Genomic DNA, 21,605 nt, shown 5'->3' with positions numbered 1-21,605 from the left:
TCACCTCGCGCATGCATGAACGCTGGTAAGCAGAGGCAGAAGTGGGAGACAAGATCAGAGATCCAGTTCGGCATGACCCTGTCGCAAGATGGCCACTGACATCCTGTAAGAGAGAGAGGAAGCGACGGTGAGAGCTCCAAAATGGCCACCCTGCTTCCAAACACCCTACTAAAGCAGACTGATAGTGTAGTCGTACTTAGAAGGGCCCACGTTCCCTTTCCAGGCTGGTGGGAGCTATAGGGAAGTGGGGAGATCAGGACGAGGCCAACTACATATCACCCACAAAACAATTTACTAGGTGACATCAGCATCGAGGGGGAGCTGAAGGAGTCAATATTCAGGCCCATACTGTCACTGCCATTAGAGCTACCATAGTATATTACATTAAACTACATATATTCATGAAGAGTGGACCAAGCCCTGAGAGGGGCCAATCTAGATACATGCACAGCACCACTTAAAATGATCACATGGGATCCTGGTGCATCTTAACGCGAAGAGGAGGTTGAGTCAGATACAGACTCAGAGAGGTACTCTAGCATTAGGAGAGACCTGAAGGTGTGGGTCAAATACATTAAACAGGCTTTGCATGAAGAGCTACAATGAGCCCTGAGAGGCCTACGGTCAGAGATCACTCCTGTAGAAAAGAGAACCACAGGACTTGAAGAGGCTATGGAGAATATTACAGAGAGGCAGATCAATATGGACTCTGACATTATTCAACTCAAAGAACAAATAGCGAAGATGCAAGAGGCACAAGAAGAAGCAGAGAATACGTCCAGAAGGAATAACATCAGAATAATGAATGTACCAGAGACAATTATGCCTGACAAAATTAGGTCCCACTTCCGAAGACTGTTCCAAGATATATTGCCAGAGGCTATTAATGAGAGACTGGAAATTGACAGAGCGCATAGAGCCCTGAGACCTAGGGACTATGAGGGAAGAGGCCCCAGAGACATTATAACCAGACTCCATTATTTCTCAGTGCAAGAAGACATCCTCCACAAAACCAGAAATCTGAACTTAATACGTTTTGAGGAAACAGACATCCAGATTTTCATGGACATTGCGCCAATGACACTCACCAAAAGGAGAGATCTGAGAGAAATAACAAGCTTACTGAGAAGCCATGGAGATAAATACCAATGGCAATTCCCCTTTTGCCTTCAGGCCACACACAATGGAAAGCTGGCTACAATGAGAAGACCAGCTGAAGACCTGGAATTCATCAAACCCCTAGGTCTGGAAGTCACCCCAGAGTCCATTGGAAGGCTAAAGCTTGTACAGCTTCTTCCAATGTGAGACGAATGTAACAGAGTAGTGGCAAAGTCCAAGAAGACAGCGGAGAGGGATCAGGACCCGAGCACACCCAACGCATTGAATGTGATGCCCAACTGGAAGGGCAAGCAACATTGAACACTGGGAGAGACTTGGCTGGCTGGCGGGAGGAAGACAGATGAGTAATATTTGAGCTGTGGAATAATACAGTTCTTTGACCAGACTTTCCATAAACCAGTCTCACATAGTTAGAATATATGCTGACGAGCTTAGATTGATGTTTAACAATACTCAAGGTGTTACCAAAGTTAAAGTGAAAGTTTATAATATGTGTAATTTGTTCAAGCTAAACCAAAGTTTTATATTTAGAAATCCAGAGACAAATACAATCCCTTTCAAGAGGGGGGACGACCATCTATCGTACAGGTGGGGTCAGAACTGACGAGATGGTGCGAACGACATACTATGGATCTCAGGTACCACAGTGTACCCCACACACACTGTTCAACTCTACATACTGCACACTACCCCAAAAGTAGAGTCAAGGGCCCAGGATATATATGGGCTCCAACCCTACCCAAGTTAAGACCCCCATGTTTTTTTTCCTATTTTCTCCATATTTCTTTTTTCGCCAAACAAACCGAACCATTTACACTACTACTACACCATGGTACGAATCACTATTAACTTAACCACAATAAATGGACCAAGATGGCCCAATTTGATTTAGGGAACAAATATACAAACTCAGTTATAGGGTTTGTTATTATTGGTTCATTATATTATTGCAAGACTTATTAGCGCAGTCCTATTCTTTATGATATATATATATTTATATCTGGCACTGTTCCTGGTATTCTTCCTGTATTGGTCAGTATTATAGGAGGCTTAAAATGAAAGCTGTGGTAATACAGATAGTATCTCTGGCACTGCCCCTGCAAATGGTAATTTGTATAATTAATGGTCACTGGGGCTCCCGGTTAACAGGATAAATCCTGTGAAGCCGCAATACGGTGCACAACCCCTGTAAACAGGGGAGTGTCCACCCGACAGCAACTACCAGGAGCGCTAGTCTCCCATTGCAATTGTCACCATAAAAACCCTCTCCTTGACAGGCTAAATACAATAAAAATATTAACAAAAAACAGCATCATGTACCTGAAAGTATCTGCCCAGTGCCCTGCTCCATGTGATAAGTTAATGATCTATCACTGGGTACCGCAAGCGTGTCTGTGAAATGGTAGCCTGCCGGAGCAGCAATGCTGTTGCTATGGACGGTGGCTGCTGCTGCATATTCAATCCTTTCACAGTGTTTCCTTCTGTGGCAGGGACGGCATTACATAGCATCTCACTTTTAGTGAGCCATCAATGATAGCCCCCAATTACGCCCTCTTTGTCGCTCAGCACAGACACATTAAAGTCTCACCGGTCACACACAATTTCTTGTATTTTTAAAATAATTTCTAACCAACATTAACCCCGAAAGTACCAGATTGATTACAATACTCAATATCCCCCACCATTTTTATTACATTGTACTTGTTTGACAGTAAAATCAGCACGCTATTACTGCTATATACAATCTAATGGTGGCACTGTAAAATCAGCACGCTATAACTGCTGTATACAATCTAATGGTGACACTGTAAAATCAGCACGCTATTACTGCTATATACAATCTAACGGTGACACTGTAAAATCAGCACGCTATTACTGCTTTATACAATCTAATGGTGACACTGTAGCCTCCATCCAACTTTTTCTTCTTCAATTTCTGTACCCCCCACCCTTTTCTTTTTTTATTTACATCGCCATGTCATGTTTAAAACTTAATAAATAATAATAACTTGTATTTGATTAAATATGTTACAGCAAGCAAATGGTTAATCAGATAACGAAACATGCTTCTCCTCTGTGTGAATTCTCTGATGTGTAACAAAAGTGTCTTTATACATAAAGCATTTCCCACATTCATCGCAAACAAACGATTTCTCACCTGAGTGAAGTCTCTGATGTGTAACAAGATTGGTGTTCCTAGTAAAACATTTCCCACATTCAGAGCAAACAAATGGTTTTTCTCCTGAGTGAATTCTTTGATGTGTAACAAGATTGGATTTCCTGGTAAAATATTTCCCACATTCAGAGCAAACAAATGGCTTTTCTGCTGTGTGGATCTTCCTGTGCATATTAAGACTATTCTTACTACTAAAACATTTCCCACATTCAGAGCAAACACATGGTTTCTCTCCTGTGTGACTTCTCTGATGTTGAACAAGATCTGAGTTGCAGGTAAAACATTTCCCACATTCAGAGCAAACAAATGGCTTTTCTCCTGTGTATCTCTTCCTGTGCATATTAAGACTATTCTTACTACTAAAACATTTCCCACATTCAGAGCAAACACATGGTTTCTCTCCTGAGTGAATTGCCTGATGTTGAACAAGATTTGAGTTGAAGGTAAAACATTTCCCACATTCAGAGCAAACAAATGGTTTCTCTCCTGTGTGTCTCTTCCTGTGCATATTAAGACTATTCTTACTACTAAAACATTTCCCACATTCAGAGCAAACACATGGTTTCTCTCCTGAGTGAATTGCCTGATGTTGAACAAGATTTGAGTTGAAGGTAAAACATTTCCCACATTCAGAGCAAACAAATGGTTTCTCTCCTGTGTGGATCTTCTTGTGCATATTAAGATTATGCTTTCTCCTAAAACATTTCCCACATTCAGAGCAAACAAATGGCTTTTCTACTGTGTGAATTATCTGATGTCTAACCAGATGTGATTTAGAAGCAAAGCATTTGTGACATTCAGAGCACCTGTGCCGTCTCACTGTGGTGTGTTTTCGTTGGTGAATTGTATAATCTGTTTCACTTTTAAAGTCTTTACCACATTCACTGCTCTCATACTTTATAACTGACAAGTTCTGGTGAAATTTCTGTGCATTAGCATTTCCTTTGTTACACTCCTTAATAGGAGTAGCTGCAAACTCTGTCCCTGTATGTTCTCTGAGAGTATCAATGTGGGAGGCTGTGAGATTTCCTTCTTCCCATGAAGTTGATTCCTGAGCCATAATTGTCACAGATTTTCTTTGACTTTTGCTTGGTTTATTTTGCCTCAAGCAATTTTCTCCCTGATCCTGAGTAATAACAGTGTTATCTTCATTTACGCAATCTGGTGAGCAGAGAGGGGTGTGACATCCTGCAGGTGTATTTCTGCTCATGGATCCATCTGTTGGAAAGAAATTCACTGTGAGTAAAGATGTTCATTAATAGCTTAAAAAAATGTAACATTTCTAGTTGAACATTTCAGTTAGTATGTAAGGATCCGTCGTAGGCTCCGCCCCCGCCAAGGTTCAGTTGCTTGATTGGTTCCAGATTCAATCCTGCCTGCAAGAGCTATCCGGGATCTGATTCGCTGATCTCCTGTTTAGGCTCAGCCCTTCCACCAGGAATACACCTTGTGGCGTTTGCTGGTCGCAAGCACCCTACATAGTCTCATTGTGCCATGCCTTGTTTGCATTGGACTTCACTGCTACCTCCTATCCCCGACCCCGGCTTACTCTCAACCATTCTGCTCTCTCCTACCCATGACCCAGCTAAAGTGACCCCTACGATCTGTATCTTTCCAACCCTCGACCTCGTTTTGCCTCCTACGATCCTACATTCTCCTACCCCGACACGGCTATCCACTACTACGAACCTGCACACCGGACTGTGGCGGTGAAAGGGTTAACCAGGCCAATAATAAAGGTATTATGCCCGGCTGGTTAACCCTAAACCTTGTTGGGACTGAAGGGGTTAAAACGTGTGGTCACCATAATGCCATGTTTTCCCCTACACTATCTTTATTGTCCCTGTTTTGCAGCCCCAGCAGCTAGCTGCAGTTAAATGAATGAATAAGAAATGTGCTAACTGTATGTGCAACACAAGGGGGAGCTTCTCGCGCTAAATTGAAGAAGTGTGCCTGCGAGTAAGTAGCTGCATTAAAGATAGGTATCAGTTTCCAGACCACAGACATTGAAACCGCAAAGTCAATTAAATAAGAGCTTTGCGGTTTAGCTGAAGTACCTTCTTGCTACAATCTTTCTGGCTGTCTCGTTATCCACTTGAGGTGAATTGGTGGCGCGTGTCTGCGATTACCGATCAAAGCCAGCACGGATACATTGTATGCTTGCTTGTAACCCAGACCGATTATAGGTCAACCCGCAACCCACATCACAGAGCCCATTCAATTAAGTGGATAACTTGCGCTAGGAAAGAGCTAGCACTCTAATTTTTGGAGTGCAGCCAGTTAACAAAGTACCATCAATATACATATGAATTTTATAGTTGTTGCATATACAGTACATACATTTATAATTAAACTGTATTCCAATGGTGTTTTAAATGCAAAAGCAGGAACCTCTTTCCTGTCGGTCTGGCAATGAATCCATTAACATGCCCATATGTTATGGATGAATGAGCTGAGGGATTTTTCATCTCTGTACTTCAAAGGGCACCCTGCTAAGTTGGTGCCCCAGTGTCCAGAGAAGTCCGGAGTTGAAAAGCCTCAGAGATCCTAGGTGTTAGGGTGGCTGGGATATGGTCAAGTACCAGATACCGATGTGAAGTATTTGCGCTTCACACTTGATAGCCAAACCCCAGACTTACTGTCGCCAGGTAAGAGCTTGGGCCCGTATGCTAAGTAGCTCAGGTGTGAGGTTAACGCATGCTCTTAGCAGACCGGGAAGCCACTTCTGCCCGTTCTATGAACTCCTGGCAAGTCTGGGATAGGTGGGAAAAGTTGTTCCCACGAAAGGATTGTGTGTGTGTGTGTGTGTTAGGAACAGGACCCTTAACCCTATAAGAATGCCTGCAGCCCCTCCTAGTCAGATTCACCAAAGCTTTAAATACACAGTTTCCCAACACTCTCTGAGAAACCCCAACCATTACCACATAATATAATGTATATATATGCATATAAGTGTCAAAAAGAGTGCTAGTGGGCGTGGCTAAATGTATACAACAAAAAACAAACAAAGATGCCCAAAGCTACTTCCAATGTGACAAAAATACACAGTGCAATACCTATATATCTCTTGAAAAAGGGTAATTTAGTTTAACCCTTTGGCCAAAGCGTCTTAAACCTGCTGCCACTTTGAAGGCGTGACCGTAGCAGGTCCTAACACTCACCTGGGTTAAAATTCTTATTTGCATGTATAATTACATTAAGAATAATCGCATTGGATCTGTCGTAACCTGGCAAAATGAAACTAACCTGCCAGGTTACGACAGATCCAATGCGATCATTCTACCAAGAAACATCCAAGCTCTAGAATCAGCGGTTTTGGAGTGTGAGGGGTTAACAGCATCGTAACCAAGGATCGAGCCCCTCTTCCAGAATTCGTTTGAGTTAAGGATTCCTGAACGAATCCTGTAAGGACATTACGAAATCTTTCCTTTCGGCGGAGATATAGGGGTGGCAAGTTGCGCCCCTAGCCAAGGACTGTTGCAAAGCTCACATCGCGCACCCACTTGCATGCGTGCAGGGGTGCCCAGAGACTTTGTTTCGTTCCGTGGACATTTTATTTCGTTTCCCCATCCCAGTAAGTGTTTATTGACTGTAATTGTGAAGTATTTTGTGTTTGTCTTAAAAGGAAATAAATTACAATTTATTTTACCCGCCTTGTCCTGCTCAGTCCAGAATCCCGATATTAATTTGTTGGTAAGACCTGGTCTACCGTGACACGGACGTGACTTCGCTTCACTAGGTCGGTGTTTTCTAATTCCCACCTCGGCCTTGCGGTCCTGTCCGGTTTGTTGCGAGGATCCGTTACAGTATAAAATGCACGTCTCTAATTGCAATAGGTATGTGACTGGCGAAGGCCAAAGCACCCAAGTGGTTACCTTACAGATTATATAAGGTACCCATGCCTGGTACAGATGTAGAGGTTATGGCACCCATTAACACAATGTGTTATTTCACAGAAGTGCTATTGAAAACACGTTATTTAACTCAGTATTTTATCCGTTAACGGTGTAATAACGTCAGCTATAGCTGTATGTGGAATAACGCCAGGAGTACTCAGGAGACATTGAAAGACAGATTAGAGAAACCCAGACAGAGTTAGAGGGATCCTCAAAAATATCCAGTCTTGACATCCCAACTATAAATGCACCAGCTCGTGACAGAGAAGAACCCCTGCTTGTCCTGCTCTGTAACTTGTTTCTTGTTCCTGACACAAACATCCCACGAGTTATTAAAATTGCCAAGAAGAAAGAAAACAAAGTGTAACCTGAGCTCCTGTTTGCTGGATCCCCCTTGGACTGACATCCCTATTACTACTTGACCTCTCTGTAGCATTTGAAACTGTGGACTACCCTCTTCTTCACATTCTCCATACTCTTGGTATTCGTAACAAAGCTCTATCCTGGATCTCCTCTTATCTCTCCCATCGTACTTTCAGTGTCTCTTTTGCCAACACCTCCTCCTCCTCTATCGATCTCTCTGTGTGGGTACCCAAAGGCTCTGTCCTGGGACCTCTTCTATTTTCTCTGTACACACTTTCTCTAGGTGACCTAATCACATCTCTTGTGTTTAAATATCACCTCTATGCTGACGACACACAAATTTACTTTTCAACCCCTGACCTTACACCTGCTGTACAGACCAAAGTTTCTGAATGTCTCTCTGCGATATCATCCTGAATGGCCCTCTGCCGACTTAAACTTAACATGGCAAAAACAGAGCTCCTCATACTTCCTCCCAAACCTGGCCCTATTACTTCCTTCCACATTACTGTTGGAATACCATCATTCACACAGTAGCCCAAGCACGCTGCCTGGGGGTCACACTCGACTCCTCTCTCACATCCTCCCCTCACATTCAAAACGTATCTAAAACCTGTCACGTTTTACTCCGCAATATTACAAAGATACATCCTTTCTGCTACTACTCGACTGCTAACCGTCGACTCAAGCCCTCATTCTCTCCCGTCTTGATTACTGTAACCTCCTGCTGTCCGGCCTACCTGCCTCTCACCTTTCTCCCCTACAATCTATCCTTAACGGTGCTGCCAGAATCACTCTACTCTTTCCTAAATCTGTCTCAGCGTCTCCCCTGCTGAAGTCACTATCCTGGCTTCCAATCAAATCCTGCATCTGGCACTCAATTCTCCTCACTTTTAAAGCTTTACACTCTTCTGCCCCTTCTTGCATCTCAGCCCTAATTTCTCGCTATGCACCATCCCAACTCTTGCGTTCTTCTCAAGGATGTCTTCTTTCTACCCCCTTTGTATCTAAAGCCCTCTCCTGCCTTAAATCTTTCTCACTGACTGCCCCACACCTTTGAAATGCCCTTCCCCCCAATACCCAACTAGCACCATCTCTATCCACCTTTAAAATGCACTTGCTTAAAGAAGCATATGAGTAGCATCGTGGCTAATACTATACACGATACATAAAGCTTGCCCCCCTGCAGATGCACTTACCAGAACGCCCTCCTACTGTCTCTGTACGTTCTCCCTACCAATTAGATTGTAAGCTCTTTGGAGCAGGGACTCCTCTTCTCTTCCCCAATGTTAATTTTATGTCTGAAGCACTTATTCCTATGATCTGTTATTTGTAGTTATTTGTTATTTATATGATTGTCACGTGTATTACTACTGTGAAACGCTATGTACATTAATGGCGCTATATAACTTAAGACATACATACATACATACAATGAGAGAAACCTCCTCTTACCCAGTGAGCTGAGGTTCTGGTTATTCTCCATCACATCCTTGTAAGACACCCTGTGTCCTTCTAAATACTCCCATTCCTCCATGGAGAAATATATAGCAACATCATCACACTTTATAGGCACCTGAAACACAGAGAACCCGAGAATCCCCCACTCAGTATTCAGATATAATAACTGGTCATGTAAGAATCTTTTACTTCTGGAAAGCCAGGTGAGCAAGGGAGAGAGGAAAATGCAGATACATAGAACAAAGTTTGTACAAGACCAGGCTGAATGAAGACATAAAGACAGTAAAATGTAACACTGCCCAGCAGCCCTCACCTCTCCGGTCAGCAGGTGAATGATCTTGTTGGTGAGTTCCAGGATCTTCTCAGACATCAGCTTCTTGTCATTGCTTCTCTCATGTATCAGGGAGTTAGTTGGATGATCCATGTCGGGTCTCTGGGTCCTGCAGAATCCTTCTGGCACACAGGGCCTGCTGCTGTCTGTGACATGCTCACCGTGCTTCTTCACAACTATATAATCCTACATATAGAGAGACAGTAATAAATATCCCTGTGCAGAGCAAGAGACACACGTGGATATGTGTCATATTCCTGCAGATTTGTTGCTTATCAGTGATAGGGACAAATCTCGTGTCACCAGCTCTATACTCACGGAATCTATTCAGTGGCCTCCACACCAATTCTGTCTATTGTATCACTGACTTTACTGCACCACACTCACTGACCCCACTGTGCCAATATGAGCACAAAAATCATGGATTGTACAAACATCACATTATACATAATATGTAATCATTACAGGACTTGTGCCATTCTGTGGCTATTACAGAATAATGTAGCACAGGCACAATACATCCATGTGATAATCTATATAATGTACATGTTATTTATTCTTTCACTCTCTACACATGGATGTTTGAATGAGTGCGCGTCCGTTAGGACCTAAGAGGGATATCTCAGTCCCCTGTTACACAATTGGGTCTGCAAGGAGAGATACGAATGCACTTCCCAACCTTGACCGACTTCAACTTCGCTGAATTTTGCTGAATCTGAGCAGACAATATATCCCTATACACTTCAAAATTCATCCGGCTGCTTCTGTCTTCTGTCACATCATCAGTAAACACTAGTGACCCAGTGCCATTGTAAGCCATGCATGCCCATGCCATCACACTGCCTCCACCGTGTTTTACAGATGATGTGGTATGCTTCGGATCATGAGCCGTTCCAAGCCTTCTCCATGCTTTTTTCTTCCCATCATTCTGGTACAGGTTGATCTTAGTTTCATCTGTCCAAAGAATGCTGTTCCAGAACTGGGCTGGCTTTTTTAGATATTGTTTGGCAAAGTCTAATCTGGCCTTTCTATTTTTGAGGCTTATGAATGGTTTGCACCTTGTGGTGAACCCTCTGTATTTTCTCTCGTGAAGTCTTCTCTTTATGGTAGACTTGGATAATGATATGCCTACCTCCTGGAGAGTGTTCTTCACGTGGCTGGATGCTGTGAAGGGGTTTTTCTTTACCATGGAAAGGATCCTACAATCATCCACTATTGTTGTCTTCCATGGATGTCCAGACTTTTTTGTGTTGCAGAGCTCACCAGTGCGTTCTTTTTTTCTCAGAATGTACCAAACTGTTGATTTGGCCACTACTAATGTTCCTGCTATCTCTCTGATGGATTTTCTTTTTTGCAGCCTAAGGATGCCCTGTTTCACTTGCATTGAGAGCTCCTTTGACGGCATGTTGTGGGTTCACAGCAACAGCTTCCAAATGCGAATGCCACACCTGGAATCAACTCCAGACCTTTTACCTGCTTTATCGATGATGAAATAATGAAGGAATAGCCCACACCTGTCCATGAAACAGCTTTTGAGTCAGTTGTCCAATTACTTTTGGTCCCTTGAAAAAGAGGGGGCTACATATTAAAGAGATGTAATTCCTAAACCCTTCCTCCAATTTGGATGTGAATACCCTCAAATTAAAGCTGATAGACTGCACTTTAAGCCCATATTCATTATTTAACTGTAACTTGAATTTATTTTGGTACACAGTCAAAATAACAAAACTTGTATCAGTGTCCAATTATTTCGAGATCTAACTGTATGTGGGTACCTCTGCTATACTGGGGCATCCCTGCTATACTAAGGACTCCGTGTATACCTGCAGATATATTTTAACCTCTTCATACCCATTTACCTTGTCTGGAAGATGATGCAGCAGGGACCCTGGCGGTGAGTCATAAGAACGTTTCCAGGGTCCGAGGTTGGCGGAGTAATGCACTTAGCTGTATTCGAAGATATCACTACATCTCTGGATACAACTTTTGGGTATCCCATAACTCCAGAACCCCGCTACATAGACACATTCTGCAAAGACTTTCTCTGCCAAACCCACCCTGAAACTTGCACCCTAGAAATCTCCCGATCCCAGCATCCCAGTAAAGGCAAGAATCACATCATTTTTCAATGTCGCAAAATTAGTATACAGTTGCAGTAATAAATTTTTTACTTCTGGGTCCCAGAGCTGACACTCTAAGACCCTAACACACGGGTCAGGGTTAACCAAGTGGGCTTGACCTTTATTATTAGCCTGGTTAACCCCTTCACCGTCACTGGCAGGGAGGCCTGTTAGCAGTATGTTACAATAATCCAGATGGGAGAGGATAAGGGCATGCATTTGAGTTTAGCAGTAGAAGATTGACAGAAGATAGTACAGATCTTGGCAACATTACAGAGGAAAAAGCAACAAATTTTAGTAATGCCATGAATGGAGAAGGAAAGGGAAGTGTCAAATGTCTCTCCAATGAAACGCGCTCTGGCGACAGGATAGATGGTTAGTACCATTTATGGTGATGGAAAAAGGGGATATTAGGTTCAGGTTGTGGAGAAAATACGAGGTTCTCCGTTTTAAACATTACATTTTAGGTGGTGGAGCAACATCCACGAGAAGATCGCATGTAGGAGGCAATCTTAGACTTCGAACTGGATTGAAGGTGTGAGGGAAGGGGTGGTTAGATATATCTGCATAGAGATGATACCCAAGGTCAAAAGAGTTGATGAGGTCACCAAGTGATAATGTGTAGAGAGAAAAGGAGAGGTCCCAGGACAGAGCCCTGAGATAAAACCAAAAGACAGATTAACAGAAGACGAAGACAAGTTACCAACAGAGACAGGTCCTGGTTGTAGTGAAAGAGATGAGTGTTGTCATTTTGACAGTCACCAGCAGCTCTCACCTCTCCGGTCAGCAGGAAGATAATCTCCAGGGTGTGATCCAAGATCACATCAATCATCAGCTTTTTGTCCTCGTTCATGATCAGTGAGTTAGTCAGGGCTCTGGTCCGTGTGAAAGTGTCTCACCCTGTGGTGACCTCTGCAGTTACTGGTATATATTGTACTTGTATTTCACAGCAATATCATCCTACACATGGGGAGAGAGGGATGTATACATCACCCTGCAGTGACAGAAATGAATACAATGGAAAAAATGTCCCTCCTGTCTGTGTCACCCTGCAGATGTGAGGGGCTGTGGGATCTGTCTGTGTCACCCTGCAGTGGGAGGGACTGTGTCTCCTGTCTGTGTCACCCTGCAGTGGGAGGGACCGATGTGAGTGGCTGTGTGTCCTGTCACCCTGCAGTGGGAGGGACAGATGTGAGGGACTGTGGGTCCTGTCTGTGTCACCCTGCAGTGGGAGGGACAGATGTGAGGGGCTGTGTCTCCTGTCTGTGTCACCCTGCAGTGGGAGGGACAGATGTGAGGGACTATGAAGCCTGTCACGTGAGACCAGGACAATTATACCAGGATAGCAAGGACCAGACAGAACAACATTTATTTAGACTGGAGTCCACAGGCACAAAACAATATAAGATTTAAGGCACAAATTCCCCAAAACCTGGGTTACGGGGGGGAGTGAATCCTTGCTTGCTATGTGCTGAGCACCGCTTCAATAGGCTTACCCAGGTCAGCTTCCACTCTCCGCGGGTCTTTGGACCCACAAGACAGTAAGGATGCTATTTGGAGAATAAAATGTTACTCTCGTCTATTTGACCGAGCCTCGTTCTGGGTGAATGCAGAAAAAACACTGACTAGCAATAGAATCTCTGGTACTGACATCGGCTGCGCTTTGCATAGATTCCCCATCTCCTTAGTAACGCGTGCACGAAGGGTGCCGCCATATCAGTGTGCGGATGCTACGTGCTGGCCAATCACTGAGCGAGGGCTGTGGGCGGTGATCATGCTTCTAGGACAGCCCACAGGGGTGGTGTAACAGGGACTTATCCCGTTTGGATAAAGCTGTCTCAGAGCTCTGAATCCAGCATGGAAAATTGGTTAATTTGAGCCACTCAATTAGCCAGTCTCCACCTGGACTAATCAGAGCTCTGTGAAAAAGCCTCATGTGAGACAATTTACTAATAGTACTGGGTATTAGTAGATCTTTTGTCCTTACAGACTAGGATAAAGAGTCAATTACAATTAAGCACTAATGTGAGTTAATGGTTGGAGGATAGGCGACAAGGGTGGCCATTTTGAAAATAGCAATTAAAAATAATCATGTGTTGTATTGGAAGCATTTAATTAATTGATTGCCATACATATGTATAAATAGCATGACGTACTTCCGTCATACATCCCCTGATGAAATCACCTTGAGTGAAGAAACGCGTAGGGAGGATTTTTTATTGGTATCTAGACCAGTTTTTATTAATACTCGTTCGCTGCCGTTTTGCTGCCTTTTATTTTTGCACAGTTGTGTCAGGACTTTGGAACTTTGCCGGTATAATAAGATCTCAACAGCGGGGTCGCACATCCGTTGCTCCGCATCCGGTTTACACAGAGGGGGCGATTACACTTCCGGGTTACAGTTCCAACCCCTATACCCACCGGAGGACTACGGGAAAGACCGGAGCTCTATCCTTGAAGGGAGCGGTTTGCCAGTAGAGGTACAAGAACCGGGTACTTCATATAAGTGGGCATTATAGGGAAAAACACCTTGCCAGTCTACACCAAACCTCAGGGTTATACCCACCATCCTGGCATTTGATCCTACTTCCGGGTCACGGTTCCAGAGACTCTCACAGTTCCTGCACCGATAAGGGCTATTGGAGAAGCAGACACTTCACCCAAGAGTGAGCAGTCTACAAACGGAGTTACAGCAGCACGTGGAGGCGAATGAGTATACTCATAACATGCTTTTACCTTTTATTTGTTTGTGAGTGTATTTTTGTTGGACCTAATCGATTTGTATTAAAAGTGTTTTTTTTCATATTGCACTAGGATCGGGCGCTTTCTTTTTTTGTTGTTCATATATATATATACATACACACATTATACAAGTGTCCCACAAGGAGACAAGAACAGCACTCAGGATATGATGCAAAAAATTGTATTGAAACAACAAACAGGCACAAACAAGTCCAACGTTTCGGTCCTGTATAGGACCTTCCTCAGGGGCGTGCTAGAGAACACTGCCCAAGGAAAACATATATACCCACCACCAACCTGTGCAAGCAATTGAGAACAGCTGTTTATAATTAAAAAAAAGGGAGTACTGTAGATGCCTGGGAGCCCCGTCATCTCTGCCCATCAGTCAGGCTTCACTGCTGTTCTGTTTACATCCGGCTGTCAAATGCCATCCACACCGCCCATGCGCGTCCACAGGCGGAGCCAGTAAGCACACCAGACCTCTAAGGCATCCCCCGTTACCATGGCGACGTTGCAGCAACGTCTTTAACCACGAATGCGAAGGCAGAAGCAGACTTCCTGGTACTCCCTGAAGAGGTCTTGCTCTTAAGCAGATATGCTTTTAAGTAGATATGTTTGAAGTAGTTATGAAGTTTAAAAAGGAAGACTATTATATCACTGATCTTCTCTTCTCTCCTCTTTCCTCAGGTAAAAACATATTTCAAATTGTTTTTCTGTCCTGATATCCTCCCCTGCTGTGTATTTAGTTCTATTTAGGTAAAAACATATTTCAAATTGTCTGTCTGTCCTGATATCCTCCCCTGCTGTCTTAATTTAATTCAGCTTTCACACTTGTGCAAGACAACACCCATCTTAGAAAAACAATTTGCTTTAATGTCCCTCACGTGCTAATTAAGTTTGTTAGGCCAGCTAGGTGACTTTGTGAAAGTATATAAGAAAACTCATAGCAGCCATTGCTGACTGCAGCCTTGCTCTTAAGCAGATATGCTTAAGTAGATATGTTTGAAGTAGTTATGAAGTTTAAAAAGGAAGACTATTGTATCACTGATCTCATCTCATCTCTTCTCTTTCCTCAGGTAAAAACATATTTTAAATTGTCTGTCTGTCCTGATATCCTCCCCTGCTGTCTTAATTTAATTCAGCTTTAACACTTGTGCAAGACAACACTCATCTTAGAAAAACCATTTGCTTTAACATCCCTCATATGTGCTAATTAAGTTTGTTGGGCCAGCTAGGTGACTTTGTGAAAGTATATAAGAAAACTCATAGCAGCCTTGCTCTTAAGCAGATATGCTTTTAAGTAGATATGTTTGAAGTAGTTATGAAGTTTAAAAAGGAAGACTATAGAATCACTGATCTCATCTCATCTCTTCTCTCCTCAGGTAAAAACATATTTCAAATTGTCTGTCTGTCCTGATATCCTCCCCTGCTGTGTATTTAGTTCTATTTAGGTAAAAACATATTTCAAATTGTCTGTCTGTCCTGATTTCCTCCCCTGCTGTCTTAATTTAATTCAGCTTTCACACTTGTGCAAGACAACACTCGTCTTAGAAAAACCATTTGCTTTAACGTCCCTCACATGTGCTAATTAAGTTTGTTAGGCCAGCAAGGTGACTTTGTGAAAGTATATAAGAAAACTCATAGAAGCCATTGCGGCCTGCAGCCTTGCTCTTAAGCAGATATGCTTTTAAGTAGATATGTTTGAAGTAGTTATGTAGTTTAAAAAGGAAGTTCAAAAAGAAGTGGAAAAGTGGACAACACCTACTGCTTCTGATTCCTGCATTTGATCTACGCTGGAAAGGAGGATATCATCTATCCCAGACTGCACATCTCAACACTTAACTATTGCTGTGATGCCGCCTTTATTTTTTATATTTCCTGTAACCTCACTTATTTTCAAATTATGCACTTCCTTCCACCAGTCTCCTTATGTCTCTAACTCTATTCATATATCTCCATCTCTCTTTTCTTCCCCACTTCTCAGTTCACATGAACTCCTTTCTTACCTTCATCCTCTGTCACCATACAGCTATACACCCTGCACTATAACACACCCCTACAAATCATCCTCGCATTCTCTTTCTTTCCATGCTTCTCCTCCTTGCTTCTGGGGATATCTCTCCCAATCCTGGTCCCTGCCTTATTTCTATTTGCTCTCGTCCTCGCCTCCCTCATGCAACTTCTACTCCTTCTGATGTTAACCCGTCCAACTTCATACCCATCCCCTGCCACCCTCCCTCCTCTCTCCCTTTCTCCTGTGCCCTTTGGAATGCTCGCTCCCTCTCTAACAAGTTCCTCTCTGTGCATGACTTCTTTCTCTCTCACTCCCTGCTTCTCTTTGCTATAACTGAGACCTGGCTCACTCAGTCTGACTCTGCTCTGGAAGCTGCCATCTCCTACGGTGGCCTTTCCTTCTCCCACACTCCATGATGGCAGGGGTGGAGCTCCTGCTCTCCTCTCTCTGCCGTTACCGAACCCTTCCTATTCCTCCATCTCTTGCTTTTCGCTCCTTTGAGGCTCACAACCTGCGCTCTATTCACTTGCCTGACTTTGAGTCCACTTTACGCTCCTCCCTCTCCTCTCTCAGCTCTGCTACAGACCCTGACAACCTGGTCAGGAACTACAACTCTGCCTTATCCTCCTCTCTTGATCTACATGCCCAGCTTTCTCTCTGCCGCACTCGCCCCTCTAACCCTAGACCCTGGCTAAATTCCCACACGCGCATGCAGCGTTCCTCCACTCGTTCCTCTGAACACCTCTGGAGGAAATCTCATACTCTCGCAACTTTCTTCACTAAAAATTTATGTTATCCTGTTTCAACTCTGCCCTCTCGCAAGCTAAACAAGCCTACTTTTCTTCACTAATCAACATGCACAAGTCTAACCCACGCCGACTGTTCTCTGTCTTTGATACTCTACTCAAACCTCCCTCAGCTGCCTCTCCTTCCTCCATCTCCGCTCAGGACTTTGCTGACTATTTTAAGGAAACGGTGGAATCCATACGTCAGAACATTCCCTCTGTCTCTTCCTCCCATCCTACACCTCTTCCTAACTCTCCTCCTGCCTTCTTTGACTCTTTTTCCACTGTCTCAGAGGAGGATGTGTCGCTGCTGATCTCCTCTTCTCCCTCTACCACTTGCCCTGTTGACCCCATTCCCTCCCATCTCCTAAAACCTCTTGCTCCTACTATAATCCCTACGCTCACACACATTTTTAACTCCTCCCTCTGCTCTGGAATCTTTCCATCCTCCTTCAAACATGCAACAGTCATACCATTACCCAAAAACAGCAAGCTTGACCCTACCTGTCTTTCTAACTATCGACCTGTCTCCCTCCTGCCTTTTGCCTCTAAACTCCTTGAACGTCTTGTATTCTCTCGCTTGCTCCATTTTCTCAACACCTATTCTCTCCTAGACCCTCTACAATCTGGCTTCCGCACTGCTCACTCCACGGAAACAGCCCACACTAAAATAACTGACGACCTCCATGCGGCCAAAGACAGAGGTCATTACACTCTGCTCATATTACTCAACCTCTCTGCAGCATTTGACACCGTGGACCACGCTCTTCTCCTTCAGATTCTCCATACTCTTGGTATTCGGAACAAAGCTCTATCCTGGTTCTCATCCTACTTCTCCCATCGTACTTTCAGTGTCTCTTCTGCTAACACCTCCTCCTCCTCTATTGATCTCTCTGTGGGGGTACCCCAGGGCTCTGTCCTGGGACCTCTTCTCTTTTCTCTGTACACACTCTCTCTAGGTGACCTAATAACATCGTTTGGGTTTAAATATCACCTCTATGCTGACGACACACAAATATACTTTTCAACACCCGACCTTACACCTGCTGTAAAAAACAAAGTTTCTGAATGTCTCTCTGCTATATCATCCTGGATGGCCCTCCGCCGCCTTAAACTCAACATGGCTAAAACAGAGCTCCTCATACTTCCTCCCAAACCTGGCCCTACTACCTCCTTCCACATTACTGTTGGAACTACTAACATTCACCCAGTAGCCGAAGCACGCTGCCTAGGGGTCACACTCGACTCCTCTCTCACATTCGCCCCTCACATTCAAAACATTTCTAAAACCTGTTGCTTTCCCCCCCGCAATATAACAAAGATACGCCCTTTCCTCTGTTGCTCGACTGCCAAAACTCTGACTCAGGCCCTCATTCTCTCCAGTCTTGACTACTGTAACCTCCTGCTGTCCGTCCTTCCTTCCTCTCACCTGTCTCCCCTACAATCTATCCTAAACGCTGCTGCCAGAGTCACTCTACTCTTTCCTAGATCTGTCTCAGCATCTCCCCTCCTGAAATCCCTCTCCTGGCTTCCGATCAAATCCCGCATCTCACACTCCATTCTTCTCCTCACTTTTAAAGCGTTACACTCTTCTGCCCCTCCTTACATCTCAGCCCTAATTTCTCGTTATGCACCATCCAGACTCTTGCGTTCTTCTCAAGGATGTCTTCTTTCTACCCCCTTTGTATCTAAAGCCCTCTCCCGCCTTAAACCTTTTTCACTGACTGCCCCACACCTCTGGAATGCCCTTCCCCTCAGTACCCGACTAGCACCCTCTCTATCCACCTTTAAGACCCAACTTAAGACACACGTGCTTAAAGAAGTATATGAATAGCACTGTGGATAATACTGGACACATGATGCATAAAGCTTGGCCCCCTGCAGAAGCACTTACCAGAACTCCCTCCTACTGTCTCTGTACGTTCTCCCTACCTAACAATTAGACTGTAAGCTCCTCGGGGCAGGGACTCCTCCTCCTTAATGTTACTTTTATGGCTAAAGCACTTATTCCCATGATCTGTTATCTGCTTTCGAGAGTCCTATGACATAAATTGTTAGTCCAAATAAAAAAAGGTATCACCTAATACTGAAGAACTAATTTATTCTGCACTATCGCAACTGGACTAACACGGCTATTTCCGTATATATATATATATATATATATATATATATAAAATGCATTATGCAAGAGCTCACTACGATGTTAAATCCACTCGCCCGGGCGTGCAGATGTATAGGTTTGTCACACTGTATGTATATATATATATATATATATATATATATATAATGCATTATATATATATATATATATATACATATATATATATATATATATATATATATATATATATATATATGTATATATATATAGCAACTGTAAATGTTACTGTATGTTCATTTGCATGTCTTAGACAGGTCTGCAACCCTGTCTTTCCCCATTGTCACCCAGCATACAGCACTTCCACTGCAGCAAGGGATTCTGGGAAATGACATGCAAATGAGCACTCAGTGCCACCTTTTGTCTCAAGCTCGTATTACACAAGCCAATCCTCAAGCCAATGCATGCTGTTTTAAACACAGCTTTTAAACAGAGGCTGGGATGAGATGCAAAGCCATTAGACCTACTCACATACATGTTTCAACCTTGATGGGTATCATCAGTGTGAGGCTGGTCTTAATGGCTAGCAGGTTTGAGACTAGACTAGGTAATCACCACTGTCATTAAGGTTATGGTGGGTAAAAAAAGTGACAAAAACCCTCCACAGTAAAGCATAAAGCAACTGTAAATATTACTGTATGTTCATTTGCATGTCTTAGACAGGTCTGCAACCCTGTCTTTCCCCATTGTCACCCAGCATACAGCACTTCCACTGCAGCAAGGGATTCTGGGAAATGACATGCAAATGAGCACTCAGTGCCACCTTTTGTCTCAAGCTCGTATTACACAAGCCAATCCTCAAGCCAATGCATGCTGTTTTAAACACAGCTTTTAAACAGAGGCTGGGATGAGATGCAAAGCCATTAGACCTACTCACATACATGTTTCAACCTTGATGGAAACAGCATGCATTGGCTTGAGGATTGGCTTGTGTAATACGAGCTTGAGACAAAAGGTGGCACTGAGTGCTCATTTGCATGTCATTTCCCAGAATCCCTTGCTGCAGTGGAAGTGCTGTATGCTGGGTGAAAATGGGGAAAGACAGGGTTGCAGACCTGTCTAAGACATGCAAATGAACATACAGTAATATTTACAGTTGCTTTATGCTTTACTGTGGAGGGTTTTTGTCACTTTTTTTACCCACCATAACCTTAATGACAGTGGTATATATATATATATATATATATATATATATATATATATATACATACATACATACAGTGTGACAAACCTATACATCTGCACGCCTGGGCGAGTGGATTTAACATCGTAGTGTGCTCCTATTGGCCCAAGCAGCACACGTGTGGTTCTAGGTGGCGAGTAGATTTTTTTTGTTCGGCGAGTAGGTTTTTATAGATATATATATATATATATATACACACACAATAAATATGTGTATGTATATAAGTATATGTATATATGAGGGGAGGGGGTAAGTGTGTGTGTATGTGTCATCATTTTATCCGTTCAGTCGAGTACAACTCTCGCCCACTCTATGGATCAATGTTCTTCATGTCTTCCTATCTCTCACGGCTACTTTCAATTCTGTTATGTTCAGTCCAGTATCTTTCTTGATGATATCTAGCCAGCGAGTTCTTGAGCGGCCTCTTCCTCTTTTGCCACCGATCATTCCAAGCATGACGTCCTTCTCAAGCGACTTGCTTTGCATGATGTGACCAAAGTAGGAGAGCTTTTGCTTTGTTATCTTGGCCTCCAGTGAGATTATCGGTTTGGTCCGTTCCAGAACTGCTTGGTTCGATATTCTGGCTGTCCACGGAATGCGTGGCAGACGTCTTCAGCACCACAGTTCAAATGCATCGATCTTTCGCCTGTGTGCCTTTCTCAGAGTCCAGGTTTCACAGCCAGGTTGCTATTGGGAAAACGATCGCACTGACAATCTGCATTTGGTTGCCAGGCTGATGTCTTTACTCTTCCAGATGTTGTTCATACTGACCATCGCATTTCTTCCAAGTGTCAGCTGTCTCTTGATCTCAGGGGTGCAGTCACCATCTGTGGCGGGATGGGGTAACCAGGCTATCTAATAAAGGTTAAGCCCGCTGGATATCCCTGAACCTGTGGGGTCCCTGGTACCTCCATAAGCCAGGGACCAGGGATAATACATGCTGGAAAATAAAATGACCCTGTTTTTTCCTATTTCATGTTCCCTTAGCCCTAGAACTGTGACATTTCTTGTGTGTCAGTTTTAGGGGGGATATTTGGGTGAAAATATAATTATTTTGTTATTTATCCATGTCCCCCCCAGACTCCTGGATTTCGAGCCCAAATATCCCCAAGTTATTTCCCTTATAAGTATAAGGTCCCCTAAAGTATATTCTGTAATAATGTGTACTTTAGATTGTGTTTTGCGTTTACTATAAGGCTCTCTACAGACATGGTTAAGATGCCAGCTAGTTTGCATAGAGTCCACAGGTGAAGGAGG

At 43.5% G+C, this 21,605-nt stretch overlaps 2 protein-coding genes across 2 annotated transcripts in view; both read right to left on the bottom strand.

The window, feature by feature from the left end:
* Positions 1 to 21,605, bottom strand: part of LOC142466226 (uncharacterized) — a 202,681-nt gene that overhangs the window by 118,561 nt on the left and 62,515 nt on the right. The window lies entirely within an intron of this gene.
* LOC142468064 (uncharacterized) overlaps positions 2,788 to 21,605 on the bottom strand; it is an 81,369-nt gene continuing 62,551 nt past the window's right edge. The window contains exons 3-5 of the mRNA XM_075574163.1: positions 9,329 to 9,532; positions 9,010 to 9,130; positions 2,788 to 4,513 (exon numbers count right to left, since the gene is read on the bottom strand). Of these exons, the coding sequence (XP_075430278.1) occupies positions 3,165 to 4,513; positions 9,010 to 9,130; positions 9,329 to 9,532 (1,674 nt within the window). The 3' untranslated portion in view covers positions 2,788 to 3,164. The remainder of the gene's footprint in view (positions 4,514 to 9,009; positions 9,131 to 9,328; positions 9,533 to 21,605) is intronic.

This window comes from Ascaphus truei, chromosome 1 (genome assembly GCF_040206685.1).
Source record: "Ascaphus truei isolate aAscTru1 chromosome 1, aAscTru1.hap1, whole genome shotgun sequence".
Taxonomy (NCBI): Eukaryota; Metazoa; Chordata; class Amphibia; order Anura; family Ascaphidae; genus Ascaphus; species Ascaphus truei.
The sequence above is the reverse complement of the archived record's forward strand: the minus strand, read 5'-3'. Positions and strand labels throughout refer to the sequence as shown.